The 21,645-nt window shown below is 38.2% G+C and overlaps 2 protein-coding genes across 3 annotated transcripts in view; both read left to right on the forward strand.

Moving 5' to 3' along the window:
* Positions 1 to 274: 274 nt before the first annotated feature.
* Positions 275 to 7,143, forward strand: nmu (neuromedin U). The gene is made up of 10 exons (XM_056763752.1): positions 275 to 419; positions 2,871 to 2,926; positions 3,041 to 3,088; positions 3,254 to 3,313; positions 3,453 to 3,482; positions 3,794 to 3,844; positions 4,830 to 4,904; positions 6,227 to 6,280; positions 6,798 to 6,850; positions 7,033 to 7,143. Exons 1-9 carry the CDS (start codon positions 275 to 277, stop codon positions 6,831 to 6,833), a joined length of 555 nt encoding a protein of 184 aa, XP_056619730.1. The 3' UTR covers positions 6,834 to 6,850; positions 7,033 to 7,143.
* Positions 7,144 to 12,890: 5,747 nt separating this feature from the next.
* Positions 12,891 to 21,645, forward strand: part of clocka (clock circadian regulator a) — a 55,999-nt gene continuing 47,244 nt past the window's right edge. For both annotated transcript variants that reach the window (XM_056763955.1, XM_056763954.1), the window contains exon 1: positions 12,891 to 13,238. The gene's annotated coding sequence lies outside the window, so the exon portion shown is untranslated. The remainder of the gene's footprint in view (positions 13,239 to 21,645) is intronic.

The following is a 21,645-nucleotide window of genomic DNA, read 5'->3' on the forward strand; positions in this document are numbered from 1 at the left end:
ATGAGACACATGAGTAACTTTTTCAAAGTTTGGTTTTCTCAACTTCCGGATGAATATCGTCATAATATGTCCGTTTAGCGTTTTTACCGTATTATGTGGAACGTGTGCGCTGACAGCACATGACGATTTGTGTGCATAAATCAATCTTACGCACTGGGGACCCGTGCATGATGACGTACTTTAGAAAGTGGGTGTGTGACTGCGAGAGTTTAAATTCTTGCTTTAAGGCTAACCGACTGAGAACCACAGGAAAGAAACGCAAACGCGATTTACCATGAGGAGCAGCCAATGTGAAAGCGGATCATCTCACAACACGAGCGGCAGTCCGAGAGATCAGCACCACAGCGCAATGAGTCCGGTACACAGCTCCAGCCTGATGCTCGCACTTCTCTTCATCTCTTTGATACCAGTCACCAGTAGTAAGTAAACAAACATCTGGTTTTTATAACTTTTTGTGTGTTTTATCATCTCAGAAGTCTTTTTACAAATTTTCACTCAGAGAAACTTTAATCTAATCCAACCATTTTAAATAATGGTCATTCTAAACAACATAGTTTGTTAAATTGTAGTCTATTCTGTTTTTTATGAACAGGTAATTATGTTAAGCATTATGTCCTATTATTTTGCTGTAATTGAAAAACAGTACCTATTAAATGGTTAGAGGTGCAACATTGTAAAGGGTCGAAACATTACATTCAAAAGATTCTCAATATCACAAACGGTGTAAAAGACAATCAAATATGAACTGTATATATTTTTTAAAGGTTTGAAAAATTACGGAATTCAAACAGACAACTTTTGTTAGACAACCTAAAGCTTTGTATTTGTGTGAATGCATCTAAATGAATTGGTTTTAAGTCAATTTTAAATGATGTATTAAATAACATAAGATGCACTAACAAAAGACTTAAAATGGTTTAACATTTTATTAAAGCTGAGAAAAAAATGTGTTACAAAATGTGGGCTAACATCCTCATTTCCAATATGATACAGAAATATTTCTACAGATTTTTGATGATTTTGTGACCCTTTACTGCTGGCTCAGTCATTCAATTGGCTGTTTACTCATACAAAGGCTAAGTTTATCTGTCTATGGTTTCAACATGTGCTGCATCAATGTGTAGAGTACAAAATAGGCTTGGGATCTCATTCACATAATGCTTAAAACCAATTTAGGGCCAAGGCAGGAATGCATCACTGTGATGCATAAAACCAAAGTTTATGAACCATAGTGAGATTTGTTAAAATTTTTCTTTCTTCGATTATGGCGCATGCTCTCATTGTCATATAACCCTTAATGCAAATAAAAAAAGAGCAGGTCAAAATCTTTTGGAAGTATGTGAGAGTGGCAGAAAAAGCTGTCAAACCCTTATATTGAAACCAATGATCAAGAGATGTGTCCTACAATGAACTGCTGTGAGATTGTTTTGTGTGAGGCTTTGAAAAAGATTAAACAATACTTTCCAAAATGTCAGAATGAATTGGGGAATTATTTTATTGTTCTAGAACAAATTAAATGACAACTTGATTATCTGCAAAATGGCAATTAAGTGTTTGTTTTCAACACCCATTACTTATCACAAGAAAAATGAATTAAAGTGTTGCAGATTGTGATAGCACATTAATAATGAATTTTGATGACACTAAGGTGTTGAAAACTTTAATTGCTGTTTAAGAGTATCAAAAATGTCAAGAGAGATTTGTCAGATTAGCAGCCATGACAACTGTGACTCATTTGCTGTTAAAGAAATAGAATTATATTTTCACAACTGCTTTTAAAATGTCATTAGAGACCCAGAGGGTGAACCAGTTGATAGACGCAGCTCTTTAATAGCATGAACATTTGAAATACAACATATGTTTTTTTTTATTCTTATTTTAGTGCTGGTTTATAACCTAATACACTCTTTTCCACTAAATTTGTGACTAGTTGTATTTATTTGGTGAAGTAATGGAAGGTCTAATGACGGTGGTCCATAATTTAATCACATAAATCAATTACAGAACCTCCTTTTGGGAATACTGCTTTAAAAAGCTGGTTTGGTCAGGGCATCTACTCAATAATTCAATAAATGAACTTTAATGATAAATTACAGCTTGCTCCATTGAGAAATGCGGCTGAAAGCCAAAACAAGAAGTCTGACAAACACGAGTGATGAATTCAGAGCTGTAGAGCAAAACCTCGGCAGGATTACAGATTCAAGCCTCTCAGAATGATCTGTCTGTCTCGCAATTTCAAGAGACCTATGACAATGAAATATCTTTTGTCAATTGCATTTAAACCGAGAACTTTGGTAAACCTTTGATTTAATGAAATATTACTATTACACGCTAAAAATATACAAACAAAACTTTTGGGTTACATTATCTCAGGGACTGGTGTATATTTGACCCAACAATGGGTTGAAACAACCCAGCAAGGTTCATTTACAACCCAACGGTTGGGTTTGGCCAATGAAATAACCTGCAAATAACATTTTAAAACTGAAAAATTTACTGTATACCCTAAAAAATATCTGTAAATCTGTAAAAATATACTGTACTAATATAAAGGAATTTTCCTTTTTCATTTTAACAGTTGTTTTACCTGTATTATACATTTTGCACTGCATTAAATTACATTTTAGCATTAACGGAAATGTCCGTAAAATAAAATAAGATGTACTGGTTATTTTCTGCTGGTACTTTATCCGTTTATGACAGGGTTTTTTTCTACAGTTTATAGAATACAATGTCTCTAAATGAAACGGTTGTTTTATTTGTGTAATATATGATGCCAGTATCAATTGTTTGTAGATATTTTATTATGCCTACTTGCTAATAACATTTTTGCTGATTTAAATATAGTAACTTTTCCACATGAATTTCAGGTGCTCCAGTACTCTTGAATCCATCCTCAACAGAGGAAGACCAGTTACTTACCCAGGTGTGCATAATTCACTCACATGATTCCAAGTTGGCCAGGTATCGAGAATTTCTCAACAGTAAACCCTTTTAAGAGTTAACCCCTAAAGATCATAAATTATGTCTTTTTATTTAGATAACAACCCTCTGCTCATTCTACCTATCTGCAGACCCATCCTTTAGAGTGAGTAAAAGAGTATTGAAGTGTTGTTTCCATTTGCGTAAGAGCCACTCAACTATGTGCATGGCTTTGAGAAGGCAAAAGCATTTATTTGCTTAACTCATTTGGCTGAGTCTCAGACTTTTAAACTGTCTATTATCCATTTGCCTTTCTCTTAACCTCTGCCAGACATCTGAGGCCATGGAGGACCTGTGTATCCTAATGCTGGGATCACTGCAGAAATCTAAGGTGAGTTTCATTTGTATTGCCTGGTCTCCTTGTGTCTTTTAAGGCATTAAAGTATTATTCTGTGTTATTTGTAAAACATTACATATTACCATGCTACGATATTTCCATGATTTTTATGCTTTACTCTTTGTATCTGCAGGAGAGCACAGCTCGAGAGACCAGCAAAAGGGTGAGTATTCGACATCTACAGTCAAATGTGACGTCACCACAAAACACATTCATTTTAATGACAATTTGATCGCATCATAACATCAACATCCTTTATCTTTTTATCTGTTTATTCATGTATGTTCATTGTTATTGTTTCACTGCATTGTGTGATGAATCTGTTCTTTCTCACTGTGTGAATGTTGACGTATTTGTCTGTTGCGCTGTTTTGAATTCTTTGTTTTTTCTATATCTGTGTCTCTCTGTATCTGTTCATGTGAATTTTTCTGTGTTTGTGGATCTGGTTTTCTGTGTGTGTCCATGTGCGTGTAGTTTTTATTTCATTACACTAAACCGCATGGTGCTGGACTGTCAAATGGGATGGTAGGTTTGCTTAAGAGTTCATGTAGTAATGTCTGTTGCTTTGGAAACTCAACCACTCTTGCTGCGCCGCACCATCCTTAAATATGCGTTCTTTTTTAAGACTGAATACTGTAAAATGTCATTTTTTAATTTTATGTCGTTTCAAATTGAAGTCTGAGAGGTTTCCTTTAACGAATACAAACTAGATATAAATATGTACAAACACACACACATTTAGTTCCCAATTTATGCATGCTGACCTCTGACATCCTTTAATTCCATATTATTGACGGCATCCACACTGGGAAAATGAGGAGAACCAGATAAAAGGTGCATGAATGATTGTTTAGAGGAGTATCGTATGAGTACTAACATGTCTTCCTAAATTATTCATAACAAAACTTCCCTTTTAAAAACACTTTGCACTTGATATACCCCAGACACTTCCTCAGTCTCCATCTTCTCTAAATTAGAATTTCAGATATTTGGCACCGGCACAAATGAGAAGAAATCCTGACTTCATCTTAATATTTAATAAACCTTTCGTGTTGATGCTGTCAAAGGAATTTAACTATGGATTGTCTTTTCTTCATGTGAAGATCCTACTGTTTATTTCTTGCATGTTCACCACATAAAAACATCACCGCTTCAAACACGAAACACAAGCAACTTTTTGCTTATTTGCTGTTTAATCCTAAACTGACTTGCAATATTAAAATGCTCCATGTTTACAATTGATTGCTATGCTCCGAGACTGAACAAGACAATTCCAATACAAAATCCTACCTTAGCATTCCCTCTCATATGTTGTCTTGTGCTCTGGCATGGTCAGCATGTGATTGCAATTTTTTTGAACATTAGCGCTCATGTAAAAAAATGAACACTAAGTCACACTGAGGACAAACAAGTGTGTAATGGTCCGCTCTGCGACTGTGGTGTTCATGGTTTTCATATCTCTTCATGTCTGTCTTCATAATTTCTCTTTATATATATGTGTATGTGTCAGTCCACTGTGTTGCACCCTCTTCTGGAACTCATACCCCAGCTTAACAGAAGAAGAAGCAGGAGAATGAAATTAAATGTATGTATCCTGCATGCTTACAAAATTCATACTTCAGTAGTGCTGTGAGTATGACACCTGAGAAACAAGTGTATACACATGCAAGACATTTTGCATCAGTGTGTCACTTGAAAAACATTTAGTAATACAAAACAATTTGAAAGTCTAAAACTCAACTAAAATATAAATATATGTTATTAAATTCTATAAATTCTGAATAGGTGTCATTATAACATGTAAAATTGCAAAGCGGCTACATTACAACGTTAGGAATTTCAGTTCTCAGTTGAAATGATGATGTCACAAAATTTGACATTGTTATTTTATTTTTTCAAAGAGGTAAAACTGTATAGTCTTTCATGCAGACTGCAGATAAAGAATGAATGTTATTCACTGGAGACATTGTTCTCCACTCAGTTATCGTGTGCCTGCTTCATGAAATGCCATATGCTGTTTGATAACATCCCATCATGACTTGGCTCTGGGGGGCTTCTCTTCTGACCATCAGTAATTGTTAATTTAATTAAGTGTTAAGTGTGACCTATTAAAGTGATTAGTGTTAATTCATATTTAAAAAGAAAAAAATGTGTTTGCATAAATACCACACACATAAAAAATATATATACAGTACATACATTAGGGCTGTCACAATATCAGATTTTCACTACACGAAAGCATATAACACTATTTCTATTACAGTTTTTAAAACTAAATGATGGTAATTCATCTACATTTTTTATTTTTGCAGATTTTGTCAGATTCAAGAAGGTAATCTGATTATTTTTATGTGAGAAGACTAATGTTCATCCTTCCATTTTCCAAAGCAACTGCATGGGTTGATGCCTTTCCCAGCATCATGGGCCACAGTCAGGGTGCACTGGAAAGATGGCCAGTCCAGGGCATGGCAGTATACATTGTGTTTAAAAGCATTAATATTTGCACATGGAAAATCTCTGCATGCATGCGTTTGAAAATAGTTTGAGTGCATCTAATCCCATGTACACCATGTGAAATGGTTCAGCCTTAGTTTTATTAACGGCTCCTGTCCATTTGAGAGGTAATTGGACGCTAAAAATGCTATCGTGTTATAAGAGTTAAACACACAGCAGAACCACAGTAAATGATGGTTACATCATCCTGTCACAGGAAATGGACTTGACGTGGACTAGATAAAGCTTTTTAAACATTCACAACATAAAAGCCTTCACAAAACCTGCCATGGTGAACAGAATATATAGTGTGGGTCCATGATTTAGGAATTGTTCTGTAGGTCGCATTCAGTAGGAGTTTTGGTTTTTATTGTATTGTAGAAATCTATACCAATATTTTTTTTTAATGCACAGGAGAACCTTCAAGAGCAAGGGCGGATCCAGAACAGAGGGTACTTCCTTTATCGGGTATATTATATATGGCTTTTATTTAACACATACAGGAAAGTCAATTTCACACTTCCCATTACATTTCCAAGAATAGAATGTATTGTGTACACAGTGACGAAAATGGTTGGACAACACATGCTACAGTAAGGTCTATGTATTGAATAGGATATGTTACAGTATTTTCCGTGGGTTTTTCATGAGGGTATTTAAGCTTCCATGCTATGTTTAAACAAATATATCCTTCCGAAACCTCAGATGTTCAAATTTCCTGTTTTTCAGGAAATGGAAAAACACTGTATGATTAAATCCTGTATTGTCAAAATTGACAAGCACTTCTTATTACATTTTATTGGTAAGATATTTGCAAAACCTATAGAGTGAGAAACAAAAACGATGGCCAATAATAATGATTTATGGCAAATAATAAAAATCATGAAATATGGAGACACAAGGTTTCAGGACAGCAACAATATTTTACCTTAGAAGCTTTGCTTTAGAAGTATTTCTTTGTGGTAAAACACTATTTATATTGCAGCCACGAAATGGAAGAAGATCTGCTGAGTATGTGTAAAACAACAAAGAATTCAGGTATATCAGTTTTTGATCTCATATCCCATTTTGTTTTCTACAAATGGACTGGATCTGCATTTACATTCATTTATTTTTGTAGTTTGTAAACTAGAGGGTTTTGTATTTATTTAATACATTGTGATATCTAGAAAAAATTGTTTTTCCGAAGTTTAGAGTCTTTTCTTCCTTCATACTTTTAGTGCCAACAGACCCCATCCTACAGATGTGTGATCCAGAGCAAGATAACCTGAACGTCACTTCATGCAAATCCCTGCGACCTCCCTCTGTTCGAATCGTGATGTTGAATGTACAGTCTAAGTCCAAATAAACTCTTTGATTGGTCAAAATGTCCTGTTTGTGTCACCGTGCTGTGTCTTTTGAATTAAAAGCATAAGAAAATGTTTCCTCATTGTGGCATTGTGATTTTACTGTATATTTAAATTATTGTAGTACTACCAAAGAACAAATAATAAAAGGTTTTGTGCAGTTTTTCTTGAAATCATTGGGACATTGCTCTCTTGTTTCTGCATGAACTTGTGTGTTTGTCTTATCGTTGCATCTATGTTCAGTCCTATAGTATTAATTAGCCTTCACTTCCGACTACGCCTGTTTTAATATGATTGGTGTGTATAAATGAACCCATGGTTTGTTGACCACATCCTTTTCGATAAGCATCCTTTTTAGGGTTAGGGTTATTAGATTAGTAGAATGTTGCAAATGGTCCGTTGTTCTCATTAATACGCGTGTTTTCATTGAGCTGTAGTCATTCTGTTGATATGAATTGGGGCCTGTGAGAACTTCATTAAGTAGGTTAAGTCACTGATTCATCACAGTATTTCCGTTAAGAACCCATGAAACTTGTGACACGTGAAGCATGGGTAGACAGACAGACCTGGAGGGAATAACTCAAAACACATTAGTGCTGTAGTGGGTGTGTGTAAAAGGGGGCTGGGTGTGAAAAAGGCAGCTTCGGGGTTGTGAAAAGATGTCGAACACAATCAATCCAACATTATGAGAAAAGTTACAGAGTGGAAACCTAATACTCGGTCAAAGAGTATGAATAGCTTGTTAATGCTAGATTGTATCATAATACAACCGTTACCTTGTTAAATGGACGGTTAAAATGTGTTTTGTGCCAGGCAAGGGAAAACAGGTAGCTGATCCAAATGCAGTATATAATTCCTTAAAATAGTCCACAGAATAATATAACATTCGCAGAATGACAAGTAATCCACACACAAGCATGTGAAACATGAGAGCGTAACATTCAACAATGATCGACAACCAGGAACTGAACACAAAGGCAATGTATACAAGGCAGGAGGAGACCAGGGCTGAGCTGAAGGGAGAGACCAGGTGGGAACTCGAGGCAGAGCTGGAGCCAACTGAGCTGGAGGCAGAGTAGGAGGCGGAGCCGGCAGAGTAGGAGGCAGCGGCCATGGTGGTGGAGGCAGAGCATAGCGTCCAGAGCAGAGACAGAGCAGGCAGAGTGGGTGGAGTAGACTTTCCACCAGATGGTACCGCAGATGGTATTCTGGGTGGAGGCCCTGGTGGCTTCAGCGGAACAGACTCTTGGACTTGACCAGACTCTGGAACGAAGTTGTGGACTGGACTTGGTTCAGGGACTGATTCATTGTCTGGACATGGTACAGGAACGGGATCTTTGACTTGAATACATGTACAGTTAGTCATTTAGCAGATGCTTATCCAAATCGACCTACAGTTGAGGTAAACAATGGAAGCAACTGGGAAACAAAGCATAAGTGCAGTAAAACTGGTCTCATATAGCCTTCCACTGTATAAAAAAGCTTAGGTATTTTTTATTATTTGTGTTTTTATGGATAGAAAGGGCATTTACGAGATAGAAGTCAGAACTAGTCAGTCAGGTGCTGATCGGAAGAGATGAGAATTCAGCTGATTCTTAAAGATGGCAACAGAATCTCCTGATCTTGTAGCAGCGGGAATATCATTCCACAAATATGGAACAGATCCAGAGAAGGTACGAGAGAGTGATTTTTTCCCTTTTTGGGATGGCACTACAAGTAATCGTTCAATTGCAGACCGTAGGGATTTGGCAGGTACATAAGTCTGTATTAGCGAGTGAAGATATGGGGTTGCCGAACCATTGGTTTTCTTGTAGACCACGAGCAGAGCTTTGAATTTGATGCTAGCGACTATAGGGAGCCAATGTAACTTAATGAAGAGAGGAGTGACATGTGCTCACTTCAGTTCATTGAAGACCAATCTTGCCGCTGCATTCTGGATCATCTGTAGAGGTTTGGTTGTGCAAGCTTGAAGTCCAGCCAGTACCACATTGCAATAGTCCAGTCTGGACAGAACAGGAGGCTGGACTAGGACTTGCGTAGCAAGCTTTGACAGGAAAGGTCTATTTTTCCTAATGTTGTAGAGGATGAATCTACAGGACCGGGTGGTGCTGACAACATGATCCATGAAGTTTAGCTGATCATCGATCATCATTCCCAGGTTTCTGGCTGTTCTGTTTTTCAGTAGGGGGGTAATACAGGACTCTTTGAAGACTGTGGGAAATGTACCAGTGGGGAGATTTGAGTGGATAATGTGGGTCAGAGCAGGAGCCACCGCTGGAGAGATGGCCTGGAGGAAAGGATGGGATCTATGGGGCAGGTAGTCAAGTGGTTAGAAGAAATTACCTAGGAAACGTCACTTTCAGGTAGGAGAGCGAGAGTATGTGTTAGGGGTTTGGGTGTGTTCAGGAGATGGCAGCGCAGAGAACTGACTGCTGATGGTAGTTGTTTTCTTTATGAAGAAAGAGTTTTCGCAGAGAAAGAAGAGAGGAGAGACTGATAGAGACAGAGGTCAGTAGGATCTTTAGATTTGCGCCATTTTCTCTCAGCAGACCTGAGAGTACCACGATGCTCACGGAGAACATTAGATAACCAGGGGGCAGAAGGTAAGAGGCTAGGTTGTAAGAGGACATAAACTGTCTAAACAGGAAGTTAGTGAGGAGCAAAGAGTGTTGGTGGCACTGTTAGTATTCAACAGGGAGAGCTATTTAGAGGGAGGGAGAGTGGCGGAGACCGCAGAGAATAAGCGGGAGGGAGAGAGTGATCGTAGAGTGGAGCAGTAGCGTGTGTAGATAAGATTCTCTTAATAGGACTAGTTGTTATAATCCCACTATTTCAACACAGTTGAATTGCCCAATAGGATATTTCCCACGCCCTATGAAAGGGGAAGCAGTCAAGAATATGAACTGAGGAAAGGAGGTCTGAGGTTTCACTGGTTTGTTAGGTAAGCATCCTTTGTGTTTTGGGGGGATAAATTATTTTAGAAATACATAGCATAGTTGATTACCCGACTTATTGGATGCTGAAGTTGAAACTCGATTGAGGTCAAACAACGCGGTCAGGTTGTTGAAGTCTGCAGCCAGAGTTATTTCAAGGCAGACTCAGGAGCGGACTCTTGGGTTTGACTGGACTCAGGAGTGGATTCTTAGGCTTTACTTGGCTCAGGAACAGACTCTTGGACTTGACTTGGTTCAGGAATGGACTCATGAACTTGACTTTGCTCAAGAGCAGATTCTTGGACTTGACTTATCTCTGGAGAGGAGTCAGGGACTGGACTTGGTTCTGGAACGGGCTCTTGGACCTGAAATGCCACAGGAGTTGACTCTTGGCTTAAACTAGACTCAGGAGCAGATTCATGGGCTTGACTAGACTCGGGAACATACTCTTAGACTGGACCTGGTTCAGGTTCGTGGACTGCAGCATCCTCTGGGAAGACCGAGTAACAGAGTGTAGACCACACACACCACAGAGCTGTTGCCACAACAGGAAACACAGTACACAGGGGACACACCTCTACAATCTTGACTGCTGGAAGCCCTGGGATGCCCGCTGCCCTCACCGACCTCATAGGTGGGTCTGACAAGCTGGAAGACAGCCTTAAACGCCTCACATGCAACACTCAAGACAACTGGAATCTCTTGTTTCGTGTCCATGATGAATGGAAAATCTAAAGTCATCCATGACACCCGGGAATGCTGGTGTGATGTCCATGGTGGCTGAAGACCTTGGCATGGCTTTCGTGACGACAGGAGGCTCTGATGCGGGGGCCAACTTAATGGCCCCCTTTTAAAAACATTCTGGAGAAGCTTCCTCCTCCACCTTGCCCACAGTGAAGGGAGATCCACTCTGTGCCAGGGGCTACTCAACAAAGTTCAGAAATTGTATTTGAGGATCAAAACTGGTAAGCCGAGTTCTGAGATGTTCATTGAGTGACTTATCTGGGAAGTGAGTTTGGTGGGCTAGGTCCAAGAAGTCCCGTGTGTGATCCTCAAGGGAGCAGCAGCCCTGGCGAAGCATGAGTAGTCGGCCTCCTGGGGGAAGGGGATCTGCTGGATCCTTAGTTGGTTAATCGCTCGGTTACGTGCCAGGCAAGGGAAAACATGGAGCTGATCCAAATCCAGTATATAATCCTTTAATAAGATACATCCAAAGAATGACAAGGAATCCAAAACCACGACAGCGTAACATTCGACAACAGAGAACTGAACACAAAGACGATATACACAAATACAGGGACAAACAGGAAATGGGACACAGGTGAAACGAATAGACCATCAGAGGACATAATGATTGCCCAAAACATAGGCAGAAACACTGAGCAATATCTGCCCCCTCAGGTGGAGAGCCTAGCCGCCAACCACAGGACGTGACACAATGCTATAATTTTCCATTCTTCATTTATATTAATTATGTTTATAAACAATACCACTAGACTTGGCATGGACTTTGTGTAAAACCGAATAAAAATATTCCAAAAAGCATTTTGTGTGCTACAACGGAAGCAAGGCAATCTTACTTTTCATATAAAGTATATGGTCAATACGAGACTTTGCAAATTTAATTAGTGACTATGAAATAAAACAATATCTTATTTCTTCATCATTTATGTATGCCAAACTTCTTTAAAAAAAAATTACAAACGCCAAAAAGTTGTTTATAATTTTTATATCTTTATTTAAAGAGGATGCAGACTTTTGAACAGGTTAAAAGCTTTATAACCTTTTTTTATTTTGAAAAATAAAGCAACCACTTTCAACAAGATGAAGACTTCTCAGTTAAATTACATGCCTACTTTTTAGTATGAAATATTTTATTTTATCACACCAATCTTAGTGCTAATAAGGAATAGTTTTTCAATGCAACAATAAATCAATTCTATCACGGAAGGTGTATTTAGTGTGGTCATAGCGCCACCACGTGGTTACTTTATATCTTATGAGCTTTGTTCGCTTTTCAAAGCCACTAGATGTCAGAAGCTCTCCACTAATATGAAACCCATCAGAAATTTGATTTGTGTCATCAGAAAATGCGCGAGGTAAAAATATCACAGTATGTTATACAATTTTTTTTCTTGTGTTATTATTATTATTATTATTATCACTGTTTTAAAATTAATATAGCAGAAATACAGTAGAAAAGAGAAGCAATTAATACATACTGAAAAATACATGTTTAATAAATTCTTCTCAATTCTTCTGCGAGAGCTGCATTTACATAGTATACTCTAAACTAAACGCAAATAATTGATTGACTTTAAAAAAGATCGTTGTAAAAGCACACTTGACATGTCTCGTTCAAAATATAGTTAACTTTTTCTTCCACGATACAGAACAATCCCGTAACTTCTACAAATATTTTTGTCTTGCCTCCTCATATAAGCTCCTGGGAATGGAGAACAATTTACACTTGCATTTTTCTGAAGAGCTCTGCAGCAAGTCGTGCACACGCATCGTCTTTCTATTGGTCAGGAGAACTGTCATCCAAAGCGTCACGCCCAAAACTTTTCGCGCGCACTCTCACGCAATCAAGTTTGGCTGTAGCGCGTATTTGACCTAATTGGCATTCCGCCAAGAAAAGAGTGTCACATGTGGGGCAAAGATTGGGAACGTTTGTATAACATACAATTCGCACCGAAGCGCGCCCATTAAAAGATAGCAACGTATTTGCCGTTTTAACGTTACATGTATATTTGTAACGTGTTGGCAGCAGTGACAATTATAATTATTAATTAATTTTAATTTGTGGAAATGCTACAATATTAGAATATAGACCACATGCACATAGAATGATTTCAGACGATAAATGTCAATGTCATATGTCGATGTCATTTGTCGCTGTTTATTCCCATTAAAGTTATTCTTACGTCGAGGCACACACGACAAACAACAATGCACAGTGTTCAGGTAGCCTGCTCTCGTTGTGTTGCCAGATTGTGTGGGATTCTGCTCCAGCGCTACCGCGCATGCGCTTGGGAAGCCTGGGGTAGGCCCTGCTGTTTTTCTAACTCTAGTTCAATCCTACACTGCCATCTCAACCAAAACAAGGAGCAAGAAAATCCCCCTCTTGGACGGCAGATAAACGAGGTAAGGCTACAAGCGGGCTTGTAAAACAGCGTTATTCTGATTAAGAGATGCGCGACCGTAGTGTCGTATTTGGTTCCGATTTGACACGAGCGTACTTGCGGTGAATGTACACTGGTGGTTTTTTTTAGTGCTTGCTTGGGAAGAATCCGGAGGCCCGGTGACCCACATTTGTTCTACCCTAGTGAGACAAGGGGAGTGTACGATGTTGTGCTGCCAAATGTTTGCAACCGATTTAAAGCCAGCACATCTCTCGTGCCATGCATGATTTACTCGGTGCATAAACTAAATATCTTTGCGGTGCGCCTTCTTAAACTTTGTTTCTAAATGTATCACCAATGCACTTGGTTATGCCGGTGACTCGCGTCTGTCCGACTGTAAACTCGCGGTTCTTCGGGTCATGTTTTACCCTGTTTTATAAGAACGTCCATAGAATAAATAGGTCCGGTCGGGGATTTCAACCGTGATGCAGAATTCGCTTGTTTGTAATAATATGCAGCCGCTTGCTTTCGCTGGAATCGCGTCTGCGAGGATGGGAATTAAATCCCATTTAACCTGCCCGTTTTACCGCGGCTCTGGCAGAGCAACCTGTAGCGGGCTGGTCTGAATACACAATGTCCTGCTACTGAACACAACCTGGAGAATGAGTTAACATCTCGCGGACGTCGTGTAGTCGGAGATTTGACATGTATCGCCGCATTACGCGTTGCGCGGCTCGCTCTGTTTAATTATAACGCGACCGAGGACTGCGCGACAAAATAAGAAGATAACACCGGCATTCCACGTTTCATTTAAACGGGTGACAGTCTATGTTGTTTCACCTGCGGGGGTTTGAACCGTGCAAACACACAAAGGTAAATAATCTACGTTTTGACTCGAGTGAGAAATGTTTCGGTTTCAAGAAGAGGTGAAATGAGGCTTGGCTTCGAAGCTGGTGAAGCCTTTCTGGTCGCCCCCGTTTCATTTGATATTTTACATGTCGGTCTGTCCATAGGCGATTATGGATTTTTTTGTCGCCAAAAGCATATGTTGACAGTATGACGCGGTCTGTGTGAGCCGTCTGCGGAGTATTTTGGGCATCACAGGCGCGTGCGCGTTTATGGGAACGCACCGATAATAGATAAAATGTTGTCTTGGTATGCACTTGGTCTTGGGGTTGTCATTTGGCACGTCACATTGACTAGTGTTCTTTCTCAATGAGTTGGTCTCTTAAGCTTCTTTCTCTATTTTGAGAGTCCGTGTTACGCGTACATGTTTATTCTTGTTACATTATATCGCAACTAATGAACTGATTTAAATCGTTGCATGATGGACACTGCTGTCTAGAATAAAGTGTAACCTCCGCCGAGATAAGGCGTGTTTATCACCCACGTGAGTGTAAGTAACTCCCTGTAAATAAATTAAACGCCCCATTTAATTCCTATTAAAGGAAGCCATGAAAACAAGTTTTTTGGCATATCAGTTGTTGATTCACATCAGTTCTTCAGTTTAAAAACTGCACAAGAATGTTTTTTCTCTCGCAGGATGTAATTTCCCACAGGATCTTGTTCTAAAAACAGCTGTTTGCCAACACATTATTCCCTACATTACTTTCATTTGTTATCATGTTATGTCATTGGTTGCTGTTAGCAAGTTACTACATTATAGTGTAGTGTGTTAGTTTGGTTAATTATGGCTATTGAAGTTTTGTTGTAAAGATAAAGGATCCTGTGATGAACCTATAGGAGCATCAAATGTCCAATTTGCCTGGTTATATTGTTTACTTGGCCCTATTGTTGGTGTGGCTTGAGCCCTATCGGTAAATAAATCGATAATGCCTTTTGCCACATCCAAAATCATGCCCATCTGACTTAACAGGTTTGTCAATTATTGCTTTTGATTGCTTGTGTAAATGTATACCAACCTTGCATGCCTTGCTATGTTTGAAAGTGGGTCAGTGTATCACATATCCCTTGATTCTGATCCAATGGCTATTTTACAGGCAATCCCCTGCTGCACTTTTGTTAAATTTATTAAAAGTATGTTTGACATATGGTGACTGTGTACACTAATACGAGTCAAGATTATTATAAGAAGTAAAGGATGCGTGTGTGTATATATAGTTGAACTGTAAATTTGGATAAAAACATGACAATCTGTGCGGAGAGAGATGAGTCATTGAGTGCGTTATCATGCACTAAATAAACAGATATCTATCAAAAATAAGCTTCAAAAGAAGCCTGTTTACATGCATGGTAAGAAACCGGCTAAGCAGAAAACCGCGTTTACATGGAAGTTGGAGACTTGCCGGGTTTCTTGCATGCAGTGACGTCATTGTCGATAGTCTGTTTAGTTATAAAAAATGAAGCGGGAAAACAGTCAGCAGCTGTATTTTATACCTCTTCTCATGTCCGCAGTACCTGCATATGCAACAATAGTTCTTCATTTTGACGTTTCTAAATCAACTTGATGTTTCGAGAGCGGACCTTTATGCGTTATTTTACCATTACTTTCGTTTGGGACTTTTACTATTGCGCTGACATTCATGCGCACATTAACGAAACAGAGGAAAAAATGGTAAAGGCGTTTACATGCACGATGTAAAATATCGTATTTTATATTTCAAATGTATATTTTACATAAAAATATGGAGTAATGGGCAAAAAACTACCTCTGCCGAGCGGGTTTTGGTTACGCTGTTTATTAGCTTTCGTTTACATGACCTTACACGTTATTAGCTTATTAAGCATAATCAGAGTAAGATTGTGCATGTTTACACACTCATTGGTCTGAGGTCTCGCATCTAAAATGTGAAATATGTAAAGCTTTACATTGTTCTGCGTAGTACTATACCCGCATGAACCTATTTGACATTGTTGGCTGAAGTCATTTTAGAACCCTAGAGGTAGATCTCTAGAAGAGAGAGAGTGGTTCTCTTTAAATTGCCTTATACACAGCTTCTATTTAACTTATCAGTGAAGATTAAGTGGAGTTTATGGAGATTTTATAGTGGTACTATAGCAAAAGGAAACAAAAGATACGTTGGTCAGTGTTGGTGTTTACCGTGCTCCAGCTTATTGCCATGACACTTGTTGTACCACTCAGCTGGGGTTGACAGAAAAATGTCACGCATTGTAATGTACTGTATAAATTGCAACTCTTTGGTTAAATAAAAAAACAAAACACTGCTGTTTAATGATATGATTTAAATGACAGTCAGATATGTTAATAAACTGATAATACGATTGTAACTAAACGAAAGAAATGTAGAGATCTTGTTAATGCATATTGATTTGTTAAATGAAGATAAAACATAAAAAAACTTACTGAAGTAATTTCTCTTTCAGACCTAACACATACTCCTACTAGGGATGCTTATTTTGGTTAATTTCGCTAACCGAGATCCGACACTCCGAACATTTACCGATAAGATTGTAATAATAAATTGGAATAAAAAAATACATGTTGCATCTTATTTCGAAGGCTGCGTCATCCTTCGAAATGAGAACACAGCTACAGTCGACGAGGGTCCGTGACACGTTAAAAATACAAACATTTATTTCACAGATTTATTTTAACATGCAAACAGCAGGATAACGAATACATCATCAACAGCACCTGCATTCAAGTTTTATTACGTTTTGAACAATGGAGAAAAACTAAAATAATATAAATCTAAAGCATAAAATAAACAGGCAAGAAAAAAACTGAAATAATTAACAAATTATGACAAAATGAAAACACAGAAGGTTTTCCGTCAGAAAGTTTTTTCATCACATAAAATTAGCAGGCCTACCTCAATCAAAAGCTTGAAGTTTTTATTTAATAAAGTAACATTTTTACGTGTTGTGGTGACAGTCTGGAGCTTGTTAGACACAATTAGACCCGCGGCAGAAAACACCCTTTCAGAGGGCACGGATGTCCCGGGATGTAGAAATAACTCCTCGGCAAGCACGTCACATTTGCTTTCCACCAGCCAGTCTTAGCTGCTAATATATAAATCCGACCTGCTATACCACCCAAAATACAAACATTATTTTTTACTTATTCATATTTCACATTCGTATTTTTAAGTCATGTTTAAAAGAAGGCAGGGAAACCACCGGTCGCGCCATCTTCTTCTCCTTTCCAAAGTGCACGGGCAGCCAATGCTAAGCGTACATGAGATAAGTTTATGTAAAGGATAAATTTATGGCTTGTAACGATAGGTTAACGGTGAAACGGTCAATGTGAGCATCCTTAACATACGGTATACCTCTGTATTAACTTGCATAGCTTTATATTTTGCTTTCATTGAATACCAGTTTCCTTAAAAAGGCTAATTAACTGCTAATCAATCAATGAGCAAAACCAAAGAAAACTCTAAATTTGGACTTTGACCTATCCTAAATTTTCAATGACACCTTAATGTAAGGCATTTTTGAAAAGACAGCCAATGGCTTGATGTCATATTGACCTTGTTAGCTGTGTTCAATGTCAAGCTTTTTGATTAAAGTGTGTTTATGGGGCTGTTTACATCTGAGCAGGACTGTGATCTGATCTGTAAATTGTTTATTGCAGAAAAACATTTCTGAAAACAGATGATAGTACATGAAGGCCTATACAATTAAGCAACACTATGCCCCTTACATCCTCAGATTGTGCAAATAGCTTTTTGAAGTTGTTGAGGTTCTGAGAAATGGGGCCTGGCCAGTTCTTAGATAAAGTGTCATAAACCACTTTCACACAGACCACTGATCCCAGAAAACTGCTGTAAAATTGCCAGAGTGCCTTCTGTGGGAACACAAAGCATCCCGGATTGATCCGAAATCTGATTCCGGACCTAGTGATATTAAAGGTATCAGTCCTGGAAAGCGCCCTGTGTGAACAAAAGGCAGAAACAATGCTGTAAAAGCCGTGTAGTCATGACGCACATCTATAATAAATTGTAAATAATTGGACTCTGAAAACAAATATAGTTACGCGAGTAATGTTAATTTTAGTTTGTTAGAAAATTGAAAACAAAAAATAGGCCTACTCAGGGCTCGACATTAACGCTTGTCCGGGACAAATGTTTTGTACGGGCAAGTTCGAGAGAATTTTACCTGCCCGACTGGAAAACTAACTTGAAAAATTATCCAGTGCGACATATATGTAGAATAATAGGAATATGTGCATTAGACCGAGCTGCGTGTTTGTAGTGGTTGTGCTTGTTTGTGTTCGACAAAAATGAGTCCATGCGTCATTTGGCTGTTCTGCGTGAATTATGTGCACAGTTTAACTTACAACATGAGTGATGGTCGAGGTTTTATCTGCGTTTGCACTGTATGAAGTTATAAACACATGAACTTCATCTCCAGAGTTGTTCTGATAGTTTATTTTACGATCGTTTTAATGTTTGAGTGAAGCTATCTTTAAACAAGCGTCTTCCTGAAGACCCGTCAAAATAAAAGACCAGTTGAATTGAACACTCAGACAAAAAATACTGTAGTGTAGTATTTGTTTTTGAAAATGGAAGTGCCCTTGTAGTAAATTGATAAACACTATATACTATAATAAAGTTCAAAAACAATATAGTAAGAATTTTACTGCAGTTTACTATAGTATACTACAGTCATTTGTGTGGAAAAATATGAAAGTGACCTATTTGTTGGTGACCCATACACGAAATGTGACCTCTGCTTTTAACACATCCAGAGAGAAAGTGAACACACGTACCCGGAGCAGTGGGCACCTATCATTGCAGCGCCCGGGGAGCAAGTAGAGGTAAGGTGGCTTGCTTAAGGGCACCTCAGTTCTTACCCGCCGGCCCTGAGAATCGAACCAGCAACCTTCTGGTCACAAGTCTGACTCTCTAACCATTAGGCCACGACTGCCCCTAAATATACCACTATTGTATAGTAAAAAAGGAAAATCACAGAACTTAGAAATATAAAAAAAATAGGTAATCTAAAAATGATATGACCCTAATTTATCCTATGTATGTAACATTAATGTCTTTTGTTTAGCGTTGTCTGCTTCTAAACACAGTTTAAACTTGAAATTACTTAAATCAAAACTATTAACACGAAAATACACAGCGCTTCAATAAAATGCTTATCAACCTTTAAATAACGGCTGTGTGCACCTGCTGTGCTCGTGCTGCGGAGAGTTTCTTTGCAGACACTGTTAACAGACTATATCTCCAAACTTTTATGTGCTTATTTTTCATAACAATAACATTGTAAACAACATAAACATGATGATCATATACCGACTTAAGTGTTTATTTATGTTTTTTATAGCATTATGTACAATATGCTTTTTAAAGGGTTTTTCATTTGATATCGGTTACAAAATCTACATGCTTAAAAAACTTTTCTCAAACTTTTTTTTTTTAACTCCCATCTTTGTTCATCATATTACTGAAAAATCATTATACCGTGCCTTTTGTATTGCAGTTAGGCTATGTTGCAAAAATACTGGCTAATTTTTACTTTGCAGCATACTTTGTTTTTTCATTAAGGCTGTGAAAATTTGCACCGAACAAGCCTGAAATATGTGCATTTATTTGTTTTCATATGAATTTTAGCTCAATCTCGTTGGGCTATAGCCTACCTTGTGCCGCATTCATCTTCAATGTTTTGCATTTACCAATAAAAAATATAAATAAAAACGTTTGTTTTAAAAATGACGACTATTGCAAAAGGCAATAATATATGCTACAGAATAATAACCTCAAAAAAGAGAGATTATTTAGTCCTATTTGGCACTAAATAACGGAAGGCATTAATAATGGCAGTATACGGCATGGCAGTATATTATGTCACGTGTCTTAACAGGATGTGTGAAGGCACGCATAGATTCCAGAAAATCACTTGCAGTGTGAATGAACAAAATCTAACGATCCCTTGACGAATTCCTGGACACATTTATACTGACTCTAATGGGATGGTTTATTGCAGCAACCAATGCAGTGTTTCTGCTAGGATTTTGTGAAACTGGCACTTGATGACGTCACGAAATAACAAATTCGAAACTTCTTCATGTAGTTTTAAAACTGCGTTCAAGACACCTCTGAATTGGGATATTTCCCACCACAAACGTGGAAGTAACGTTGGATTTAGTATAATCAAAGTATTTAGTAACATTAATGTTACTAATGATTTAGAAGCATTTAAACATTACAAGTATCTTTTAACATTAAAAGAGCACCGTTATTTATGGTGGGAATTATCGAATTTCCGAGAGCATCTGAAGACTAAGAAGTTTCAACTCTAGTTTTTTTTATTCGCTTTCCTGTAGCTCAGTGGTAAGAGAATTGCGTTAACAACGTAAGGTTGTGGGTTCGATACCATGGGATTGCACATACCGATGTTAAATGTAAAGGATAATGCAATGGAAGTCACTTTGGATAAAAGCGTCTGACAAATGCGTAAATGTGATTACTATATTTTAGTTTGTGTAATTTGGCTTCTTTTTAGCATTGTTATTTGTGGAATATTTATGTCTGACTTAACATCCTCTGTAAGGTCAGTAACCAGTCTCATATGTTTGATTTTCATTTGAGAATGCTTTTGGGTCATAGGGCCATCGGAGCTGTTTTCTTTAGCAAGCCACCATTTCAAAAGAGTCTAAAGAGTGATTTGCTTTCCTGCCTGCCAAACGACATTCTGTTTAGCCCACACAGATGGAAAACAAAACAGCTCATGGACCTCAATTGAGAATTAATTTTCCATTTAGAGTGCTTTAAATGTCTATCGGCGATAAACAATCTGCTTATTTCAGTCAGAGAGAGGCTGCGATGATGTGAAGTAATTTCCATATAAACTTAGTTTTTAATGGCATGTGACAGTAACGCAGGAGGTTTGTCCTGTGTGCTAAGAGCTTCACACTGCTTCTCACACTGCAGCCGATGCATTTCATTCATTACTGATCTGTAATTGTTTAGATAGGTGGAATTTCCACTCTTGATGCTCAGATGATCCAAAGAAAACGAAAATTCCTTGGCATTTTCGTTTTTTCCATAATTATCCTACATCTCTTCCCTGTTGCTTTTAGTGACCAGACCTGATTTTGTTTCGGTTTGGGAACTAACAAATGCTGGGTTCCAGCTCTGTGTCCAGAGGGACACATGACTGCATTGTGGCTGTGTGGGTTGGAATGATGAATCTTTTTTGATGCCCAGAGCTCTTATCATCCTCCCACTCCACCCAACCCGGCATGCATTCGTCCATCTGTTCGCTCTACACTACCTTCTGCACTGGACTCTACGTCAGGGGACCGTGCCCGTGCCATGTGTGGAATATGAAGTGTGTTAGTAACTCAGAAGACCAGGTTTTTTTTAAAGGTAAAGTGTGTAGTTTCTTCAGCACTCGTTGGATTTGCACTCTGCGTTGGCCGGCGATATAGCAAGCAACATTGGCTCAACCATTGGCATGCAATTGGTGAATGGGTTTCCATTGGTCTCACC

The sequence above is a fragment of the Triplophysa dalaica genome, chromosome 13 (assembly GCF_015846415.1).
Source record: "Triplophysa dalaica isolate WHDGS20190420 chromosome 13, ASM1584641v1, whole genome shotgun sequence".
NCBI classification, from domain to species: Eukaryota; Metazoa; Chordata; class Actinopteri; order Cypriniformes; family Nemacheilidae; genus Triplophysa; species Triplophysa dalaica.

Bases quoted from the DNA above. Each gene is read 5' to 3' on its own strand.
- nmu (XM_056763752.1), top strand. From the start codon at position 275: ATGAGGAGCAGCCAATGTGAAAGCGGATCATCTCACAACACGAGCGGC. The intron at 2,927-3,040 runs GTGTGCATAATT...CTTTTTATTTAG, and splicing joins AAGACCAGTTACTTACCCAG to ATAACAACCCTCTGCTCATT. The intron at 6,281-6,797 runs GTATATTATATA...TTTATATTGCAG, and splicing joins GAGGGTACTTCCTTTATCGG to CCACGAAATGGAAGAAGATC.